A 22866-nucleotide genomic window follows, 5' to 3' on the forward strand; every position below is an offset into this window, starting at 1 on the left:
GGTTTTAAGGCCATCGGGGTTAGCCAGATCGAAAATGATCTGAAAGATCTTTTTAGGCTTTTGAGCAGCGTTTTCGATCTCGCTAGCAAAATGGTCTTGTTTGGCCTTAAAGATTGCTTTGTGGTAAATCGTCAGTTGGGTCTTATATTTTAGCTGTGATTCTTCTTTCGGATTTTTTCTCCATGCCCTCTCTAGTCTGTTGCATTCTATTTTCACTATTTTTAGTTCTCTCGTATACCACGGTGCTTTTTTCCCTGATTTCTTTACCAGTCTCAAGGGGGCATGTTGGTCCGCCGTTTTTTTGACGATGTCGTCAAATTGTAATGTGAGTTTCTCGCAGGGCAGTTTGGAAGTCGATTTTACTGATGTGTTCTTCTAGGGTAGGTAGGATTTTGTCATATGTCAGGTTGTTGTTATTTCTTCGCCAATTTTTTTTTCTCCTGTGGTTAGCTGCTTCGTGTTAATTGGGATGTGGAGTTCGAAGGCTATGAGTCTATGGTCAGTCCAGAGCAATTCTTCTGGATCTTCTACCGTTAAGTTTAATATTTTTTCAAAAATCGGATCGAGCAGGTGACCCGCTTTATGTGTGGGTTTGTCAACCCTTAAGGTGAGTTGGGCTAAGTCGAGCTGTGTGGTGACTTTTTGGGCTGGGGTATCTTGCTTATCGTTGAACCAAAGGTTAAGGTCCCCTAGAATAAGGAGTCTATGATGTTTTATTGTGAGATCTGTGGCCCATTCTATTTAGTTGTCTGTGAAATAAGTGCGGGGTCCTGGGGGTCTATAACATAACGCTATTATTATTGTGTATTTATTTTCGATCGTCAAACGTGCTGTGAGTGTTTCCCATGATGGGTTTTCCGTAGGAAGGTTAATTTCTGTTATTTTTATTGTGTTTTTATGTACAATCGCTATCCCTTCCCCCTGTTTGTTAGATCTGTTCTTTATGATGATCTTGTAGTCTGGTGGGAGCATTTCCCCGATGTCTACCCTGGACTTTTCTGTAAACCATGATTCCGTAATGACAGACATTCATAATTTCTATCTATGCATAAATCGCGAATTTTCATATTTATTCTTAACTGCCGATCTGGCGTTTATTAAGGCACATCTTAAGTCAGTGTGGAGGGATTTTCTTTTCGGGGGCCGTTTATTTTGTTCTGGATATTTTGGGTCCTTTATCCATCCCGTCTCGTCCTTGGACGCATTTGTCCATGGACTTTATTACCGATTTACTGAGTTCCTCTTGGAAAACTGTGATTTTGGTGGTAGTGGACCGCTTCAGTAAAATGGCCCACTTTGTACTATTGCCTAGCTTGCCCAATGCCAAAACTCTCGCTCAGGTTTTATCAATAACATTTGTGAAACTACATGGCATTCCCTCTGATGTGGTGTCTGATAGGGTGACGCAATTTGTTTCCAGGATTGGAGGGCGTTCTGCTCTCGTCTGGGAATTCAACTGTCTTTTTCTTCGGCTTTTCATCCCCAGTCAAATGGTCAGACAGAGCGCACTAACCAAAACCTGGAGACCTATTTGAGGTGTTTTGTTGCCGAGAACCAGGGTGACTGGTCCTCATTCTTGTCTCTAGCCGAATTTGCCTTGAATAACCGTAGACAGGAGTCCACTGATAAGTCGCCATTTTTTGGCGCATATGGTTTTAACCCACAGTTTGGTACTTTTCTGGGACTGTGATTCTCTTCCGCCTTGTCATCTATCTGGCGGAAGATCCAAGTTAATTTGGAAAAGATAGGTATAAAAGGATGGCTGACAGGAGACGTATGACTGGTCTGGACCTGTGTGTGGGTGATTCGGTTTGGTTGTCCACTAGAAACATTAAGCTGAAGGTACCATCTTGGAAATTGGGTCCAAGATTTATTGGCCCTTACAAAATCTCTGTGATTGTCAACCCGGAGGCGTTTTGTCTGGATCTTCCGCAGACCTGGAAGATCCATAATGTGTTTCACAGGTCTTTATTAGAGAAACATTGTGGAACCTGTGGAACCATCTCTATTGCCACCTCCCCCTGTCCTGGTGGATGGCAATTTGTAGTTTGAAATCTCTAAGATTCTCTACTCGCGTGTTCTTCGGGGTTCCCTCCAGTACCTTGTGCACTGGAAGGGATACGGTCCCGAGGAAAGAATGTGGGTTCCGGCTGCTGATGTCAGTGCTAGCCGCCTAGTGAGGGCCTTTCACAGGGCACACCCGGAAAAAGTTGGTCCGTGGTGTCTGGAGGTCACCTGTAGAAGGGGGGGGGGGGGGAGGTACTGTCACTCCTTGCCCTGTGAATGTGTGGAGGTCTGTCAGACTGGACCTGACTCTATTTTCCATTCCTTTCAAATACACTTCTGGCTTTGGCACAAAATCCTGCAGGCAGATCTGCTTCAAGACCTCGTCCAAAAACTCTGTGTGGCTGTAGCTAGTGTTGAGCGAAGCGAGCTTCAGATGCTTCATCCGAAGTCACTTCATTCAAAACTTCGGAATAATACTGTATGGAGATCCGTCTCATTAATCAAATAAATGTACAAACAAGACCAAGGAACATTAAAGGGGTATTTCAGTAGGTAAAAGTTATTTCCAACCCACATCACAGTTGATAACTCTCAGATCAGTGGGGGTCATACCACTGGGACCCCTACCGATCATGTGAACAGGTGCCCCATACCCCCTGCAGGCCCCCTGCTGCTTCCCTGAAATGACTGCAGTGGCCAGTCATACATGTACACGGCCGCTCTATTCATTTCTATGAGAGTTCCAGAGATAGACAAGTTGAGCGCTCGGCTATTTCCGGAACTCCAGTAGAATTAATGTCGTGTGAATGTGCGACTCGCTGCTCAGGTCATTTCAGGGGAGCAGCAAGGGTTACAGGGCCCCCGTTCTCATGATCAATAGGGGGTGTGTATAGGGGCTAACCTTTACCTACTGGAATAGCCTTTTAACTCATGCAGTACTGAACTGAGGAGAAATACAAGCTCATTGGCACTAATTTACACCCACAAGTGACCAAGGCCAGGATGCACGGAACAGTGGCAACATGAAGTGCCATAATAACAGTTCTAAGGGATGTTTGTATAGCTTTCCTTGTAAGTTTTTGAAACCCAAAGCACTAAAGACCTGAACAAAAAGGAAAGATGCAGAAATGGTCATTTTCTCTAATAAGAAATATTATAAAGTTTCTTCTATTTGCCTGTTCTATTGAGATATGCAAAGTTGTGTGAAAAGTTAGTGAGTATTTAAGAGTCTGTACTACAGAAGTAGTACACTGTATTATAGCAGGTGCAGGCAGCTTACCTCATTTTATTATCAGCAATGTGGTATACATGAGACAACACAATAACGAAGTCACCTTCATTGTACACGATCAGTAGTCCTTTATAATTACCAATTCGTGAGACCCTATACTTCATGTAAAATGTTCTTTCAAATGTGATTTTGCACTAAGTCCTCCATGTTTCCCTCAGGTTTCTTAGGTACAGGACTATTTTCATTTAAAAAACAATAGCCCTTTCCATCAATAACCCATCAAGGATGGAGAAGGACAGAGACCACATGGCTGCGAGGATATTAGACCTCACCCTGGAGATCATCTCCTTGATAACTGGAGAGGTGAGAGTCTCACATGACATCACTCTTATCTCTAGTAATAAACCAGGGAAATGTCTGGAAAGGTGAAGGATTCTTAGAATCTCTGTAGTGATCGGCGTCTCCCCATACACAGGATTACACAGTAGTGAAGAAGTCGTCTGGTGAGTGTGTGACACCCCGTGTGTCAGGAGGATGGAGCAGGACCCAGAGCCCCATCACCGAGCCTCCACCTCATTCCCTGATACATGAGCAGAAGATCCTAGAACTTACCACCAGGATCACTGAGCTGCTGAGCGGAGAGGTGAGCGCTGCTGGGAATGCTGGGACATTATACAATAACGCCAAGGGAGGGGTCTGGTAATGACTGTGTCCTTGTGTTGTCAGGTTCCTATAAGGTGTCAGGATGTCGCTGTCTATTTCTCCATGGAGGAGTGGGAGTATTTAGAAGAACACAAGGATCTGTACAAGGACGTCATGATGGAGAATCACCAGTCCCTCACATCACCGGGTAAGAGGAGACCTTCCATGATTGTAGAGGAGAGAACAATTTTGAGTCACCTAGATTTACTTATCATTAGAGATTCGTGAATTTCCTGAAAATCCTTTAGGGACTGATTCATACTATCTGGTCTTCAGATGTTATTCTGGTATGAATAAATTCAGTCTGTATTGGAAGTGCCCTGAAATGTTATATATGACACTCTGAGGTCTCCTAGTACTGTATCCAACCCGTTTGAAGCTCTTTAACTTGAAGACAGCATTAGTAATGTCAAAGTGACAGCAAAATATATGCCTATGGGTAAATGGATGGTAGCCCGCCATAACAAAGCCTGTTTCACTGTCGGATTATTTATACTTTAATTTTAAACAGTATAAAAACTAACCATTCTTTGGGAGAAGTAACAGATTTGAATTTTTTAAAGGAAAATAAAAATATATATATACATAATGCTCTCTACCAATATACGGTAACTATGATGCAGAAAAGGCTTCTGTTATCAACTGAATTTTTTTTAGAGAAACTGCAATTTTTTTTTAAATGGTTAATTGGACAGTACAATACACAGCAACTCTGACACAGAAAAACATGTCAGGAGGTGAATTAAGGGATCATTGGGGTAATGCACATATATTTTTTTTGTAGAATAGCTTTTTTATTTTATTTTTTATTTATTTTTTTCAAAGAGAAAAAATACATCTACAATATTCCAATTTAATATAAAAAGTCAGTACAATACAGAATATTCTCATCTTGTATTAAGTGTCCCTCTTATTTTATGCCCTCCCACCCATCCCTCCAACCCCCTTTTTCTCCGCGGGGCTACCGTCATCGCCCCTAATGTAGTCATTTCCAATTACCCCATATCCGCAGCCAAGCTGCTTTTTTTTCCCACTGTTTGGGCAAGACTGTATTCATACAGCTTTACCCTGTTCATACACTCTATCCATTCCTGGAAATTAGGATATTTAGTGGAACCCCAATGTTTAACTATTATTATTTTGGCCAAGGCGATGCCCCGAAGCCAAAGTAGTTGCTCAGTTTTATTTTTATCTGTCTCTGGGAAAGTACCCAGAATCGCATAATCAATGCGTACTTCATATTTCATAGGTGAACTATTCTGCAGTTTCCGAAATATTTTAATCCAGTAATCTTTTACCCCCGGGCATTCCCACAGCAAATGTTTGTACTCTCCTCTGTCTTTGTTACATTTATAGCAGTTCTGTTCTCTGTCTTTATAAATAGTGTGCAATAAAGCTGGTGTGTAATAGAGACAGTGTATAATTTTCAAAATAATCCACGTATGGGCAGGGGAGACCGTAGACCTTTTAATATTTTTATAAACAATGTTCCACGGGATGGGTTCCACATTCTGCAGATCTTTTTCCCATTTAGCCTCTGCTCTAAATGTGATCGATTTTGTGTATTCATATTTTAACTTTGCATAGATGTGCGATATAGCGGAAGTGTTTAACGTCATGTCGTGGCAGAAATCTAAAAAAGTGTTACGTGCGATATTTAAATAGTTCTTAATTTCCGTATAGTGTATAGCGTGTCGTAGCTGTCCGTATCAAAATTTATCAATGAATCTTAGTGTGGTGTCAGGGAGGATTTCGTTTAGAGGCTTAATCTGACCTTTATCAAAAACCTGTACAATAAAATATATCCCCTGTTTTTTCCAATATTCAACATCACCCAGTTGCCTAACTTGTGGTAAGTGTGCGTTCCCCCACAGGGGGGTGTACTGAACCGCTTGGGATACTCCAGCCATACGTCTAACTTGTTGCCAAATGTACCCAAGCATTCTACTAAACGGGTTTGTTATTGTTTTCTTCTCGATGGGACCCTTTTCGAGGATGGAAAAAAGATCCTCCCAAGGTCCACAGTACTCCCCAAAAATAAGCCGTATAAATTTATTCTTTCGATTCCTCACGCACCATCTCAACTGTGCAGCCACATAATATCCTTTTAGAAAAGGGACAGAGATTCCACCCTCTTCTTTATACAAGTATTGTATTTTAATTCTAACTCGTTCGCGCCCCTATATTAATTCATTGAAAAGGGTCTCCAATTTATTAAAAAACATATCTTCTACCGTTATTGGGCTCGTGTTTAGTACATATAGTAACATTGGTAATAATGTCATTTTTATAAGGGCTATACGGTTGATTTGTGACAGGGGGAGTTTCAACCATGTTCTAATTTTTTTCCTTAACTTTAACTATTATTGGGAGTATATTCAGTTTCTTATAATATTCCAGTTTGGTCCCGATGTGGATGCCCAGATATAGTAGAGATTCTGATGGGGTCATTATACTAACCCGAAAATTATAACCCGATGGAACAGGGCGTCTCAATGGGAGAAACTTCGATTTTTCCCAGTTTATCTCGTATCCAGATAAACATCCAAATTCGGCCAAGCTTTCCATAACCCTGGGCAAGTTCCTATACCCTCTCCCCAAAAAAAGTATCGTCCGCATACAAACTTATTTTGTCGGCTTCTCCCTCACATCCAAAGCCCTGTATTTCCTCATCTGCTCTGATTTTGCATGCCATTGGCTCCAGGAAAAATAGTAAAGGGGAGAGGGGGCACCCCTGACGCGTTCCTCAGGTCAATGGGAAAGAGGAAGAATATTCCCCATTGACTCAATACCGGGTTTTGATACAGAATGCGAACCCATCTGGAGAAATATTCACCTATCTTCACCCGTGACATCACTCTCCAGAGGAAGGACCACTCCACCCTGTCGAACGCCTTAGCCGCGTCAAGAGACAGGATGGAGCAGTCCTCTCCATCCCCCATCTGAATATTCAGGAAGGCTCTCCTTACATTGTCCTGTATATTCCTTTTAGGAATGAACCCAGTTTGGTCCGCATGGATGACTTTGTGAATGACGACTTTTAATCTGTTGGCCAACAGTTTTGCAAGGATTTTATAATCTGTGTTCAACAGAGAGATGGGACGATAAGATGTAACCGGCAACGGGTCTTTCCCCTTTTTGGGGATTAATGTGATGGTTGCTTCCATCCATGAGGGAGGTAGAGAGACCAATATCCATGATTGGTTTAATACTTCCAACATTTGGGGGAGAATAACTCCCTCATGTTTTCGGTATACTTTGAATGGGAAACCATCCAACCCTGGGGACGTATTACCCTTAATAGATTTTAGCGTAGTTTGTAACTCACTCAGTTGAATCGGTCTGTTCAACCAGTCAATATCTTGTTTTATTGATCTATTTTTCCTCCCTGATCTATGGGCCCAGCCTGGTATAGCACGGAGAAATATTGAGTAAATTCCCCTAGGATATCATCAGGGTCTCTTAAAATGTCTCCTACCTCTGTCCTAATTCCCATAATGTTGTTACTCCCCCTTTGATTTTTTACTATTGTGGATAGTAATCTACTTGGTTTGCTAGATTCGCTAAAGGTCCTCAGCCCCGAGAAGAACATTTTATTCTGTGCTTTTTTATATAGATATTGTTTATATTCGTCTCGCACTTTTATTAATTGAAGTTGTTTTTATGGGGTATTTAACTGAGCGATCTCATTCATTATCTGGTTGAGCGTACCTTCTATTTCTTTTTGAGTTTGGGCAAAGAAGTTTTTCTGTTTCCAAATTTGGTATGAATATGAACTTTCGAAGGTATCCCTTAAGCGAATCCCAAACCATGTGGATGTGTGTTGAATTAATATTGTCGCTCCAGAAGAATTTAATTTCTTCATTAATCTTATCCACATCCCTTATTAGTGTTATCCAATGGGGGTTAAGTTTTAAAAATTCTATTTTTATTTGGTTTATTATAGCTATCCAATATTACCGTAACCGGGGAATGGTTGGAGATACCGTGACTTTCATAATTCATTTTTTTAACCCTGTTGATGAGCCCGGGGCTGGCGAGGGCCAGATCAACTCGTGACATGGACCTATATGTATTACTAAAGCATGAGAATACTTGCTTATTTCCATAGAGAGATCGCCATATATCGACCAATGCCATTTCTTTACACATTCTAAATAGTAAAGTGCTTGAGCTGGTGTTTTGTTCATAATTAGTTATGGTGGATATCCTATCTATTTTAATGTCCATGACCGAGTTGAAATCGCCCACCACCAGCACCGGGCACTCCTCTCGTGCTGAAATATAATCCATCAGTTTACATAGCACATTTGTTGTAAAAGGGGGTGGGATGTATATAAAAGCGATTATACTCCTTTGACCCTGCCACTGACAATGAAGAAAAATGTACCGACCCTCTTGATCAATTAATTGTTCTATTGGGACATAGTCTACTTGTCTATGAACGTAGACACTAATTCCACAGGAGTATGTGGAATAACAGGAATGGTATTCCTTCCGCCAAGCGCTGCCACTTTTTCACCTGATAGGTGTGTTTCTAACAAGGCAACTATAGCTGGTAGATGTCTAGAAACTAGGTCAAACACTGCAAACCTCTTAGTTTTATCCGCAAATCCGCGAATATTCCATGTCAAAATTCTTGACTTTTTTTTTTTTTTTCCTAAATTAAAAAAAAAAAACCTTAACCAGCCCCCCCTACCCCTACTCCCGTACTGACCTGCGAGTCGCTGAATGTGACTCATAGGTCTATAACTGTAGGCAATCCCCCCCACCTCCCACCGTCGACCCCAACTCCCCCCTGTATTGCTGCGAGTAAATTATTTAATGCCCTTAGAGTCCATCCAATCAGCTGCATCGCTTGGATTAGAAAATAATTAAACTGTTTCTTTATAGATAACCCGTAATTTCGCGGGATACATCATGGAGTATTTTAATTGGGCTTGTATCAGTCTCTTCTTTACATCTTTATATTCTCTTCTTTTGTCTTGCGTAACTTTGGAAAAGTCCGGGTATATCTCTATATTGGCGTCATTGTATTTCACCGTCTGTATCTCTCGTTTCCACCTGAGGATGTCATCCCGGTCTCTTGAGGAAACCATTTTGATTAACAGTGGTCTTGGTGCTGACCCTGGTGGTAGTTTTCTTATTGGCATACGGTGTGCTCTCTCCACTGTATGTAATGGAGCTGCTTCTACGGATGTTACGTTGTCTGATAACCATTTTTGAATGAAACCTGTTGGGTCATCTCTTTCTACTCCTTCCGGGAAGCCCACTAGTTTGAGATTATTTCTCCGGGACCTGTCCTCCAGATCCGCCATTTTTTCCTTCAATGCCTTATTATCACTCTCTACTATTTCAATCATTTTTTTTAAAATCCGATTTGTATCTTTTTGCAGTTCTGTAATCTGCATTTCGTACTCTTTTATGCGTTGCCTCATTTTATTTAAGTAGAATAGCTTTAAATATCGGTGCACCACTCACTGAAAATGGTTGATAGCCTGACTAAATTATGTCTCATGTCCTGTCCCTAGTTAAAACCTCTGTCATTTAATTAAATATAACTTAATGTTGTCTCACTAAGCTCTCCCTGACACTAAACTAGTTGTATTCTGCATTTAAAGATACCATTTTTTTTGTCTCTGTCATACAGTTCTGATCAAAAGTTTAAGACCACTTGAAAAATGGCAAAAAATCTTATTTTACATTGTTGGATCTTAGCAAGGTTCCAAGTAGAGCTTCAACATGCAACAAGAAGTAATGAGAGTGAGACAAAACATTTTTTGAGCATTCAATTAATTAAAAATAACAATTAAACTGAAACAGGCTGTTTTTCAGATGATCCAAATTTTAGGACCACATGCCTTTAAAAGGCCAAATCTGTGCAAAGATGTGGATTCATTGTCATTCTCTGTCAGGTAGTCACACGTTGTGATGGCAAAGGCAAAAAAACTCTCCCTTTTTGAACGTGGTCGGGTTGTTGAACTGCATAAGCAGGGTCTCTCACAGCGCGCCATCGCTGCTGAGGTGGGACGCAGTAAGATTAAATGATCCTGAGGGTTATGGAAGAAAAAAGTCAAGTGGAAGACCCCAAAAAAATGTCATCAGCACTGAGCCGGAGGATCCAATTGGCTGTCCGTCAAGACACTGGACGATCCTCGACCCAAATTAAGGCCCTTACTGGTGCTGACTGCAGCCCCATAACCATCAGACGGCATCTGAGACTGAAGGGCTTCAAAAACAAAACGTCTTCAAAGACTTCGTCTCCTTGAACACCACAGAACTGCTCGTTTGGACTTTGCAAGAGAGCACCAAACATGGGACATTCAAAGGTGGAAGAAAGTTTTATTCTCTGATAAGAAAAAATGTAACCTTGATGGTCCTGATGGTTTCCAACGTTACTGGCATGACAAGCAGATCCCACCTGTTTTCTACGCGCCACAGTGAAGGGGGAGCCATAATGGTCTGGGGTGCTTTTTCCTTCAGTGGAACAATGGAGCTTCAGGAAGTGCAGGGGCGTCAAATGGCCGCTGGCTATGTCCAGATGTTGCAGAGAGCATTCCTCATGACTGAGGGCCCTCGTCTGTGTGGTAACGACTGGGTTTTTCAACAGGACACAATGCCCGCAGGACAAGGGACTTCTTCCAGGAGAATAACATCACTCTTTTGGCCCATCCTGCGTGTTCCCCTGATCTAAATCCAATTGAGAAACTTTGGGGATGGATGGCAAGGGAAGTTTTCAAAAATGGACAACAGTTCCAGACAGTAGATGGCCTTTGTGCGGCCGTCTTCACCACTTGGAGAAATGTTCCCACTCGCCTCATGGAAACGCTTGCATCAAAGCATGCCGAAATGAATTTTTGAAGTGATAAACAATAACGGCGGAGCTACTCATTACTGAGTTCATGTTTGGAAGTTCAATTTCTGTTTTGGGCAGGTTTAGTTATTTTTTAGGAGGTGTGGTCCTAAACTTTTCATCAGCTGAAAAACAGCCTGCTTCAGTTTATTCGTTGTTTTCATTAAATTAAATGCTCAAAAAATGTTTTGTCTCACTCCCATTTCTTCTTGTTGCATGTTGAAGCTCTACTTTGAATCTTGTTAAGATCCAGCCATGATAAATATGATTTTTTGCCATTTTTAAAGTGATCTTAAAACACTGTAAAACACTGTATGTCCTATCACATCAGTGTATAACCCCAGAAAACTCATGGATTCTCTTCTGTCTAGAAAAGCTACTCCAGTTTTACTACTTCACCCTTCTCCTGGAGTAAGATTGTGACATTAAAAAATATAAATAAATTGGGAGTGAAACTCATTAACCACCTCCCGTCCGCACGTTGACTATAAACGTCCGGGAGGTGGTTCTCTATCTCTGAATGGATCTTTCTAAACGTCCCTTCAGAGATCCCAGCTGCACGCAGATCGGGTTGCCCGCTGTCAGTGACAGTAGGGCAACTCTTAGAGAAGGCAGGGACAGTTCCCAGGTTTCCCCGCCTTCTAGATGACCGAGCGCTGTGTATATAGAGCAGGAAGCGGGAGAGTGCAGGAGCTGTCGGGTCTTTTACAGACCTCAATCAGCCCAGCACTGAGGAGTGCAGTATACTGCTGTACAGCCTCTCTGGGGGGTGTATTTCCCTTGTAACTGGGGCTACTATGTCAGCCCCAGTTACAGGAGAAATCAATAGTGGGAAAAAAAAAAGTGAAGTTAAATGTCCCCCAGAGGTCTTGTATAACTTTATGGGGGACAAAAAGTGTAAAATAAAAAAAAAAGTGTTTAAATAAAAATAAAAGGTTTCACATGTAAAAAAAAAAAGAAATTTCCCAAGTAAGGAAAAAAAAAAAAAAAAAGTACATATTTGGTATTGCCGAGTCCGTGACGGTCGGCTCAATAAATATATCAAATGATCCACCCAGTCTGATAAACACCATAAAAAATTAAAACTGTGTAAAAAAAAAAAAAAGCCATTTTTGGCAGCTCTCCTCACAAAAAGTGCAACACCAAGTGATCAAAAAGGCGTATGTCCCACAAAATGGTACCAATAAAACTGTCACCTCATCCCGCAAAAAATGAGCCCCTACATAAGAAAATCATTTAAAAAATAAACTATAGCTCTCAGAACATGGACACATTAAAACATAATTGTTTTGTTTCAAAAATGCTATTATTGTGTAAAACTTAAATAAGAAAAAGTATACATATTAGGTATCGCCATGTCCGTAACGATCTGCTCTATAAAAATGTCACATGACCTAACCCCTCAGGTGAATGATGTAAAAATAAATAAATAAAAACTGTGCTAAAACAACCAATTTTTTGGTCACCTTGCCCCATAAAGTGTTATAATGAATGATCAAAAAATCATATGTACCCAAAAATAGTACCAATAAAACTGGCACCTTATCCCCTAGTTTCCAAAATGGGGTCACTTTTTGGGAGTTTCTGCTGTAAGGGTGCATCAGGGGGGCTGCAAATGGGACATGGCATCTAAAAACCAGTTCAGCATAATCTGCCTTCCCGAAACCATGTGGCGCTCCTTTTCTTCTGCGCCCTGCCGTGTGCCCATACAGCAGTTTATGACCACATGTGGGGTGTTTCTGTAAACCGCAGAATCTGGGTAATAAATATTGAGTTTTGTTTGGCTGTTAACCCTCGATATGTTAACCACCTCCGGACCGCCGAACGCAGGATTGCGTCCTGGCGGCGGCCAGGTTATTCCTCGTTGCATCAGAAGTTCGTCACCAGCCTGCCAGCCGATGATCATCGCTGGCAGGCTGGTGACTTTTGAAAAATCAAATCACAAGCCATATAACACACTATATTTATAAATATAGTGTGTTAAATGGCTTCTGTGCTCTCTGGGTCCTTTTCGTCGGTTGGTCCCAGCAGAGGAGCACAGATAACTGTGAGTACACCAAACACTACACACTCAGCCCCAGATCACCCCCCCATCACCCCAATTAACCCCTTGATCACCCCTGTCAATCACTAGTGAAATGGAAAAAAGTGATCAGTGTAAACTGTCACTTTTTTTTTCCACCAGTATTGACTGTTAGGTTTTAGGTTAGTTTAGGCCCCTTTGGTAGGTAGTTAGCGTCGGTTAGCGCCCAGCCCACCGCACCGCAGTCACGGATTCGCTGATTAGCGTATTGCTAATCAGCATTGGTACTTTTATAGTATCTGTAAGTGATCAGAACTGATCAGTCAGATCTATAAATAGTATTAGTGTCACCTTAGTTTGCCCTCCACCCAAAACGCAGTGTTGGCCTGATCGGTCGCCCACATGTGCGTTCACCCACGCCCGCCCCGCGCAGTGACCCATGCCCGCCCCACTGCACAATCACTTCACAAGCGCTGCAGCGATAAAAAAAATCTGTTTTGATATTTTTTTATCAATCGCAGCGGCTTCCTGTACTTCGCTAGCCTCCCATTTGTAAGACAGGCTTGCTTTTTTTCTTGGGTAGTCTCAGGGAATACCCCCTAAATTTAGTTGCCCAAATGTCAAACAGGGGGTATTCTTCTGAAGAGGCCTACAGGCTTCTGACCCAGTCGGATGAGGAATGGGAACCCTCATCTGACGAATCCAGCGGGTCAGAATACGAACCTATAGAAAGCAGTGGCAGTCTGACCCAAAGTTCGGACGAGGAGGTTGAGGTCCCTGATAGCACCAGGCATACCCTGCCCCGTGTTGCTAGACCACAGGTTGCGCAGGATCCGCTTCAAGGGCAGCAGAGTGGGGCTGGCGCTGTCGGATTACGTGGTGAGACATACACCAGCAGCGCAGCCCATCCTGGACCTAGTACCAGCACTGCCGTACAACATGGTGAAGTGGCGAGCACCAGAAGGGCAGCTGAAGCTGGTACGGTGGCACGTGCATTAGTTCCCCCGTCGCAGCCACCGCACAGACAGGCCCCTAGAGTCCCTGAGGTGCTGGCAAACCCTGATTGGCAGCCCCCAACTTTAGCCGCACCAGTAGTTCCCCCTTTTACCACCCAGTCTGGAGTTCGGGTTGAGATGGCTCAGATCAGATCGGCACTGGGGTTTTTTGAGCTGTTCTTGACTGCGGAGCTCTTGGACTCAGTCGTGGCAGAAACAAACCAATATGCCACTGAATTTATAGCCGCCAACCCGGGAAGCTTTTATGCCCAGTCTTTCCAAGTTTCCAAATTTAAAACTTTTCTGGGCCTTCTCCTCAACATGGGTCTAACAAAAAAGTATGAATTGCGGTCATATTGGTCCATGAACCCAATTCATCACATGCCCATGTTCTCTGCTGCCATGTCCAGGACACGGTTTGAGACAATTCTGCGTTTCCTGCACTTTAGTGACAAAAGCACCTCTCGTCCCAGAGGCCACCCAGCTTTTGACCGGCTCCACAAAATTCGGCCCCTCATAGACCACCTTAACACCAAATTTGCAGATTTGTATACCCCTGAGCAACACATCGACGAGTCCCTGATACATTTTACCGGGCGCCTTGGCTTCAAACAATACATCCCAAGCAAGCGCGCCCGGTATGGGGTCAAATTGTATAAGCTCTGTGAAAGGGCCACAGGCTATATGCACAAATTTCGAGTCTATGAGGGTAAAGATCAGACCCTGGAGCCGGTCGGTTGCCCTGACTACCTGGGGAGCAGTCTGGGACTTGGTGTCACCCTTATTCGGCAAGGGGTACCATCTTTATGTGGACAATTTTTACACAAGTGTGCCCCTCTTCAGGCATTTGTTTCTAGAACAGATTGGCTGCTGTGGCACTGCGACCTAGTCGCCGGGGCTTCCCTCAATGGCTCGTTACCACCCGTCTTGCAAGGGGGGAGAGGGCTGCCTTGTGTAACGAAGAACTGCTCGCGGTGAAATGGAGAGACAAGCGTGGCGTTTACATGCTCTCCTCCATTCACGCAGACACGACAATCGAAATTGAACGAGCAACTGGAGTCATTTTAAAGCCCCTCTGTGTCCACAACTTTAATTCGCTCATGGGAGGGGTGGACTTCAATGACCAGATGTTGGCTCCTTATTTACTTTCACGCAGGACCAGACGCTGGTATAAGAAGGTGTCTGTATACCTAATTCAATTGGCGATGTACAATAGTTTTGTTCTCTACATTAAGGCTGGGAGAACAGGATCCTTCCTCAAATTTCAGGAAGAGATCATCGAGAACCTCCTGTATCCAGGAGGTTCCGTGGCCCCAACCACCAGTGTAGTGAGCGGTCTACACGAGCAACATTTCCCCAATGTCGTTGCTGGTACCTCAAACCAAGCGCCACCCCGAAAAAAATGTCGTGTCTGTAGCAGGAGTGAAATATGGCGTGACACCCGCTATTTCTGTCCTGAGTGCCCTGACCACCCTGCCCTATGCTTAGGGGAGTGTTTCCGGAAGTACCACACACAGGTACACTATTAGCATAGGGATTGCATCTCACAGGACAGGCACACAGGACTCCTAGGGCCCTTTCACTCACAGCTGCTGCAAACCTCTCCTTTCATCTGGGACAAAGTGCATAATGTACTTCGCCACATCTCTGGGCGCTTCGCGCTTTGCACATTGTCCCATTGGGAAAGTTCAATAAAGTTTATAAAAGTTAATGTTCTGTTTCAAATGTTATATAAAGTTAATGTTAATAAATTTATTGCGTTGCGGCCTGTTTTTTTGTTTTAGTTTTTTTACTTTCTAGGTGGATCAACCGATCGACCAGCTGCAGCACTGATGTGCATTCTGACAGAAGCATTGCGCTGCTGTCAGATTACACAAAAGTCGGTGTATGCGGCGCTGCAAGACGAGATTTCTCCTCTGCAGTAAAAAATATACGTTTGCCGAGGCTTATGAGCTGAGGGGCGGTGTTCATATGCTTTGGCAAACCTTTTTTATAAAAATAAAATAAAAAATTCTGGCAATGATCTATTCATCCACATCGATTGATGTGAATGGAGAAATCTGGTTTGCCAGGGCATACGAGCTGAGTGGGTTTGGATGTTGGGCGGAGCTCCTTTGTCCTGGCAGACGCCTTTCCCCTCCTTTTTTTTTTTTTTGCACATTTTTTGGCAGAGATTTTTTCATCCACATTGATTGATGCGAATGAAGAAATCTGTGCCGTTCATTTTTTCTTTCAGCCCAGAGGCTGAACGGAAAAAAATAATCTCATTACCCGTATGCTCAATATAAGGAGAATAGCAGAAACTCTTAATGCTGGCCATACATGTAATGATTGCGGAGACCCTCAAATGCCAGGGCAGTATAAACACCCCACAAATGACCACATTTTGGAAAGAAGACACCCCAAGGTATTCGCTGAGGGGAATATTGAGTCCATGAAAGATTGAACTTTTTGTCCCGTTAGCGGAAAAAGGGAGACTTTGTGAGAAAAAACAAAAAAAAATCAATTTCCCTTAACTTGTGCCAAAAAAAAAAAATCTTCTATGAACTCGCCATGCCTCTCACGGAATACATTGGGGTGTCTTCTTTCCAAAATGGGGTCACATGTGGGGTATTTATACTGCCCATACATTTTAGGGGCCCTAAAGCATGAGAAGAAGTCTGGGATCCAAATGTCTAAAAATGCCCTCCTAAAGGGTACTCATTGGAATTTGGGCTCCTTTGTGCACCTAGGCTGCAAAAAAGTGTCACACATGTGGTATCGCCGTACTCAGGAGAAGTAGGGCAATGTGTTTTGGGGTGTCTTTTTACATATACCCATGCTGGGTGAGAGAAATATCTCTGTAAAATGACAACTTTGTATAAAAAAAAGGGGAAAAGTTGACGTTTACAGAGATATTTCTCTCACCCAGTATGGGTATATGTAAAAATACACCCCAAAACACATTGTTCTACTTCTTCTGAGTACGGCGATACCACATGTGTGACACTTTTTTTACAGCCTAGGTGCGCAAAAGGGCCCAAATTCTATAGAGCACCTTTAGGATTTCACAGGTGATTTTTACGCATTTGGATTCCAAACTACTTCTCGCGCTTTAGGGCCCCTAAAATGCAAGGGCAGTATAAATACCCCACATGTGACCCCATTTTGGAAAGAAGACACCCCAAGGTATTTTGTGAGGGGTATGGTGAGTTCATGTAAAAATTTATTTTTTGTCACAAGTTGGTGGATTTTTTTTTTCTTACAATCATTTTCCGCTAACTTGTGACAAAAAATAAAAACTTCTATGAACTCACTATGCCAATCAGCGAATACCTTAGGGTGTCTACTTTCCGAAATGGGGTTATTTGTGGGGTGTTTCTACTGTCTGGGCATTGTAGAACCTCAGGAAACATGACAGGTGCTCAGAAAGTCAGAGCTGCTTCAAAATGCGGAAATTCACATTTTTGTACCATAGTTTGTAAACGCTATAACTTTTGCGCAAACCAATAAATATACACTTATTGCATTTTTTTTTATCAAAGACATGTAGAACAATACATTTTGAGAAAAATTTATATAGAAATGTAGTTTTATTTGAAAAATTTTACAACTAAAATTGAAAAATTTCGGTCAATTTCGATTAATAACAAAAAAAGTAAAAATGTCAGCAGCAATGAAATACCACCAAATGAAAGCTCTATTAGTGAGAAGAAAAGGAGGTAAAATTCATTTGGGTGGTAAGTTGTACGACCGAGCAATAAACCGTGAAAGTAGTGTAGTGCAGAATTGTAAAAAGTGGTCTGGTCATTAAGGGGGTTTAAGCTAGGGGAGCTGAGGTGGTTAAATAAAAAATTGGATTAAAATGGAAAATCTGCCATGTATGCCCCACAAAGTGCTTCAGACCTGAACTAGTCCTTAAAAAGTGGGTTTTGGCAATTTTCTTAAAAATTTTAAGAATTGCTTCTAAGCCTTCTAACGTCCTAAAAAAATAAAATTACATTTCCAAAATGATGCCAACATAAAGTAGACATATGGGGAATGTTAAGTAATATATAATTTATGAAGTATCACTTTTTGTTTTAAAGCAGAGAAATAGAAATTTAGAAAATTGCTAATTTTTCCAAATTTTTGATAAATTTGGGATATTTTCATAAATAAAGGTGAAATATATTGACTCAAATTTATGACTGTCATGAAGTACAATGTGTCACGAGAAAACTATCTCTGAATGGCTTGGATAAGTGAAAGCATTCCAAAGTTATTACCACATAAAGTGAGATATGTCAGATTTGCAAAATTAGGCCTGGTCAGGAACATAGATAACCACACCCACTTTTCCACCCATATTACAAAACTGAAGTGAGTGGTGTAAAAATGCAAAAAGTCTCAAAATTTAGCGCAAGTGCACTCAAAGAGTTGGAATTTTTTTGTGCAAGCAAGTGCAAAAAAAGTCGCAAAGGCCTATTTTGTGCATTTTTGGACTCCAGAATTCTGGAGGGAAGGTATGGTAAATCAGGGCCAATGTATTCAGTCACTGTGTGTATTTCCTATTGATCAATGAAGAGGGTCCGGAGTCTGGAGAACATAATAAAACTTCAGGCAATATGATCAGGGATGAGTGGAATAGTGAATCAATTAGTCTCATTAGAAAGAGTTCTACATGATCGTTCAAAATGAAAAATAAAAAAAAACAGATTTTTTAGGCTCATATATGAGCTTCAAAACCATTACAAAAAATTTAAAAAACTGTTAAAAAAAAATATATAAAAGTTTAAATCACCCCCCTTTCCGTATAATAAAAAAATAAATACCAAAAAATATGGTGAATGACGTAATGGAAAAAAGGGTCAAAATGACCAATTTGCCATTTTTTTTCATTGCTTTTCTTACCTAAAAAAAGTAATAAAATCCCTCCAAAATGGTATCAATAAAAACTACAGATTGTCCTGCAAAAAATGAGCCCCCACACAGCTCAGTTGATATAACTATAAAAAGGTTATGGGGGTCAGAATATGGTGATAATAATTAAAAAAAAAAAATTCTAAATGAAAATGTCTTTTTACACTATTTAGACATAAAAAAAATACACGTATGGGGTATCCTTGTAATCGTACTGATTATGAAGGGCATGGGTCAGTGTTGCCGCAAATGAAACGCCGTGGGAACAAAACCTGTAAAATGGTGGAGGAACTGTGATTTATTTATTTATTATACAATTCCACCCCACTACATTGTATGCCATAATAAATGGTGGTATTAGAAAGTACAACTTGTCCCGCAAAAAATAAGCCCTCATAAAGCTATGTGAATGGAAATCTAAAAGGTTATGGCTCAAGGAAGATAGAGAAGAAAAATTAAAACACCAAAAACTGGAAAAACAAAACAAAAAAACTCCGGTAGTGAAAGGGTTAAGTAACGGGAACAAAAAAAGGATGAAACGTTCCAATCAGAAATTTGTCAAATGTGCAGATACATATTTCTCCTTTCATATTAGAGACACCAGAGAGATGTAGTCTTATGCTGTCTTCATACGCCACTCTTAGTATACTGTCAATACATACACCAGTTTTCTGGTCAGGGGCTTAACTATAATTCACATGGTCCCATAGCAAAATTAGACCACCTAGTGTAAGAAAATAAAAACAGCAGCATATGTAGCAATAATCAAAAAAGGTATAATAGCATATAATACATACATAATGGAGTATATCAGAAAACCCACATTATAGCACCTGATAGAACCCCCATAACCTCTTGGCCTATAGCAAGTGCTATGGCTATAGTTACGCTGATGTTTCTGGTGTTGGTATTGTTACATGTGTCGGACTGCGTAGACCTCACCCACATTTTCAGGAAGGGAGAAAAGTTGCAAATTTTTTTTTGCTAAAGAGGTTTTTTTTTTATATAATTCTTTACTTACTGAAATTGTCCTGTGTCCTGTTTTCTTACATCTATTTACTTTGTTTACTTGCTTACTATTGTCTCAATAAAGGTTGATTTATTCATTTAAAAAAATCTGTTAATTTCTCTGTGAAAATATGTTTTTTTTTTTTTTTTTTTTTTTTATCTTTTTCCAGGTAAAGATGGGATGATCGACTCCCATGAACATCTCCATTTATCTTCCTATCATGAAGAAGAAGATAGCAATATCACACAAGCTAATTCAATAACTCCTAATGTATCCTCAGTCCTTCACAGTGGAGATATATCCACCGATACTACTGGTCACAAGAAACCTTCAGCTAATCAATCACAGATTTTCAAACAAATAACTGGACATAGATGGGGGGAAATATTTTTACGTGGGAAACATTTTAAAAAGAAATCTAATCTTCCTTTGCAGGAGAAAAATCACATAGAGAAGGGGACATTTTCATGCGCTGAATGTGGAAAGTCTTTTACCAGGAAATTACTTTTAGTTAGACATCAAAGAGCTCACAAAGCAGAGAAGCCATATTTATGTTCAGAATGTGGGAAATGTTTTATGTGGAAGGGTTCTCTTGAAAAACATCAGAGAAATCACACAGGGGAGAAGTCTTTTTCATGTTCAGAAAATGGGAGATGCTTTACCCAGAAATCAGATCTTGTGGGACATCTACGAAGTCACTCAAGGAAAAGGGTATTTTCATGTACAGAATGTGGAAAATGTTTTAGCAGGAACACAGGTCTTGTTAGACATCAGACAACTCACACAGGAGAGAAACCATTTTCATGTTCTAAATGTGGGAAATGTTTTAGCCAGAAAACAGGTCTTGTTAGACATCAGACAACTCATACAGGAGTGAAGCCATTTTCATGTTCTGAATGTGGGAAATCTTTTAGGCAGAAAGCATTTCTTGTGGAACATTTAAGAATTCACACAGGAGAGAAGCCGTTTTCATGCTCAGAATGTGGAAGATGTTTTACGCATAAATCAACTCTTCTTCATCACCAGAGTACTCACAAACGAGAGAAGTCATTTTCATGCTCAGAATGTGGGAAATGTTTTAGCCAGAAAACAGGTCTTGTTAGACATCAGACAACTCACACAGGAGAGAAGCCATTTTCATGTTCTGAACGTGGGAAATCTTTTAGTCAGAAAGCATTTCTTGTGGAACATTTAAGAATTCACACAGGAGAGAAGCCAGGTCTTGTTAGACATCAGACAACTCGCACAGGAGAGAAGCCATTTTCATGTTCTGAATGTGGGAAATGTTTTAGCCAGAAAACAGGTCTTGTTAGACATCAGACAACTCACACAGGGGAAAAGCCATTTTTATGTTCTGAATGTGGAAAGTGTTTTAGTCAGAAATACTTTCTTGTGGAACATCTAAGAACTCACACAGGAGAGAAGCCATTTTCATGCTCAGGATGTGGAAAATGTTTTGCCCATAAATCAACTCTTCTTAATCATCAGAGAACTCATGATAGAGAAAAGGCATTTTTATGTTCACAATGTGGGAAATGTTTCAGCCAGAAAAGGGCTCTTGTTAAACATAATCAGAGAACTCACAAAGGGAAATAACCATTTTCTTGTTCAGAATGTGGGAAACTGGAAATGGGTTCTTGTTAGGCATCTGAAAAATCGCACAAGTGAGAAACCATTATAATGTTCAAATTGTAAAAAAAATGTGGCAGATGTGGCAATTCATTGTAGGACCTGCTGCCTAACAATGTCTTCTGATGTATATATTGCAAAGAATACAAGTCATGTGCCCTGTCACCATTAAAGGGCTTGTGTTACCTCGAACATTGGTGGCATATTGCTAGGATATCAATAATAAATAGCACTCTTCTTTGCAAATCCTTAGTGTGGTTTATTAGCTGAACATATTAGCTGGCCAAGTTGCTGGCGGTGCAGTCACTGCTATGCCATTTAGTAGAGCTTGCTGCCTTTAGAGAGCTGATGGTGTGTACTCAAACTCACTGGAAGATATCCAGTCATGATTATTTCTCCCAAAAAGCCATCCCTGCCTTGTATTCGGCCTGTTTCTCACAGAAGGCATTTATTCACCTCCTCCTCCATGGACAACCTTCTGTCCCCAACAGCAGCATGGCACAGTGTAGGTCTCCCTCCCCCTCCTTCCTATCACATGTGTGAAGTCAAGCGTTGCCATGTAGTGTTGGAGCTGATCGGCCTCGGCGAGAGTAGCTACACAGGCTGGCAATGTCCAAGAGACTGTCCTTGCATTTCAGACATTCTTATGTGACGAGGGACGCTCTCCTTGGCTTGCAGCGACAGAATGGTCTGCCATTACACCACTTAATCCGCGATATTCCAACTCGCTGGAATTCAAATGATTTTGTCATGCACCAAGTGGCCTCAGCAGGGATCATGTGTTGTTTCGAGATCAGGCAGTGGCAGCTCATTAAGAAATGTGTGTCAGGTGCAGACGTCCTTTGAAGAGGCCACAAAATTTGTCAGTAGGGACAACTGCGGCATTAACAATCTAATCCCCCTCATGTTTATCTTAGAACAGACTCTGATGTTCATGCAAAGAATAACAGCTAGCGCATCTTGCTTTCCTCCCTGTAGTTATTGGGGAAATACAAGGAGAGTCCCATAAAGGATGAGGAGCTGCCAGTGGAAGGAGGAGGAGGTGAAGGATGATAATCACGACACCTGATCGGCTTAGTAGGGGGTGGAGCCAGAAAGAACTGGCTCCTCGGGCATGCTAGCCAGAATGGGGACCTATATGCTTGCTTGCTTGCTTATGCACCGACATGCATATCATTCACATCAAACAGTCTAATGATTACTGGATATCCATGCTTTTAGATCCCCGCTATCAAAGCTAAATGAGAGAATGCTTTCCTCCCCCAAAAGGGAAGCCAAATTACGCTTTTACCCAGAAACACTGTGTACACAGCGTGCTGCCGCTTTCGGCAAGCAGATGCCTGCCACTAGCGTGTCTGACAGGGAGACTCCTCTCCGGGTCCTGCAGGGTCACCCATCTCCTGCCGCAACAAAGAGCAGTAGCCGCCGCAGCAGCCAGTTCAGTCTCCTCAACATGATAGAACAGTTTTTTCACGTGCTGCACCATGCTGAGGCAAATCAGCAAGTGGAGACCTCTCACCTCAGTTTCCAGATTAG

The 22866-nt window shown here is 41.5% G+C and overlaps 1 protein-coding gene across 1 annotated transcript; it reads left to right on the forward strand.

Annotated features, from left to right (window-relative positions):
- Positions 1 to 3853: 3853 nt before the first annotated feature.
- On the forward strand, positions 3854 to 21015 carry LOC122934814 (oocyte zinc finger protein XlCOF6.1-like; the record flags this gene model as incomplete). Its single annotated transcript, XM_044290515.1, has 3 exons — positions 3854 to 3881; positions 3965 to 4088; positions 19871 to 21015. Coding segments are annotated over exons 2-3 (1230 nt in total), but the record flags the coding sequence as incomplete, so codon positions are not given.
- Positions 21016 to 22866: the final 1851 nt, after the last annotated feature.

Source organism: Bufo gargarizans, chromosome 4, assembly GCF_014858855.1.
Source record: "Bufo gargarizans isolate SCDJY-AF-19 chromosome 4, ASM1485885v1, whole genome shotgun sequence".
Lineage (NCBI taxonomy): Eukaryota > Metazoa > Chordata > Amphibia > Anura > Bufonidae > Bufo > Bufo gargarizans.